Here is an 833-nt window from a genome sequence, read left to right as displayed (position 1 = left end):
TTGTAAAAAAAAAAAGGTTTTCTTTATTTCAAACAAAAATCAACAGAAAACCCTTAAACTTCTTGGTATGCCAGTATAGTTATAGAATTACATAGTATTTTTCCCAGAGAATTATTAAATTACTTTCTATACATGTATGGTAAAAAACATCAGTTTTTCAAAGTTAAATGTACATTTTGCAAAGACCATATTTAATTTTTATTAATGATTTATTAAATTTTTTTGTTCTTTGGATTCTGGATAATTAGGAATAAAATAGATAAATTGAATCTATAAAAAACATGTTTCACTTTTTTTTTTGAATGACACAACTATATGCTATCCATAGTATCTGGTATCACAAAAATTTGGTATTTCTGATTTTTTATTGTATCAGTGTATTAAGTGGGACTTTTCTCTGTGCATTAGGTTTTTTCTCTAATTCACTTTATTTCTTATTTTTTTCTTGTCTCAGATTGCTTTGCGGTCAGGGACAAGCACAAAACTGGATGATCGGCTGTATGAGATGTGCGAGCTAAAGTCGCTGCCATTGCGCCACCTCATGACCAAGTTGTACCCAGATCTATACGCGATCCATGCGCTGTCCGATAAAGGTGCCCTCAACATTGATGATCAGGTATGTTCTTTCAGGCCATTTAATGCTTTTGTAGGTTAATATCATGTTAGTAAATTAAGAGTAAAGAAACAAAGGAATTTTTAGTATGTGTTTGCCAGTGGAGTTGTATACAGGAGTAGATAGCTGCCTTGTGCCTACAGCATGACATCACTCAAAGTCAGTACTGAGTTTAAACTTTCTGTAAACCTGTTTTCTGATAGGAAATATGTATTAACAT

The 833-nt window shown here is 31.7% G+C and overlaps 1 protein-coding gene across 1 annotated transcript in view; it reads left to right on the top strand.

Annotated features, from left to right (window-relative positions):
- Window positions 1–833, top strand: part of LOC119586963 (protein transport protein Sec24A-like) — a gene marked incomplete in the record, with an annotated part of 5,268 nt that overhangs the window by 2,416 nt on the left and 2,019 nt on the right. The window contains 1 exon segment of the mRNA XM_037935701.1: window positions 455–616. Coding sequence (XP_037791629.1) covers window positions 506–616 — 111 coding nt within the window.

This window comes from Penaeus monodon, chromosome 22, assembly GCF_015228065.2.
Source record: "Penaeus monodon isolate SGIC_2016 chromosome 22, NSTDA_Pmon_1, whole genome shotgun sequence".
Classification (NCBI taxonomy): Eukaryota; Metazoa; Arthropoda; class Malacostraca; order Decapoda; family Penaeidae; genus Penaeus; species Penaeus monodon.
This window is presented reverse-complemented; position numbering and strand designations above follow the sequence as displayed.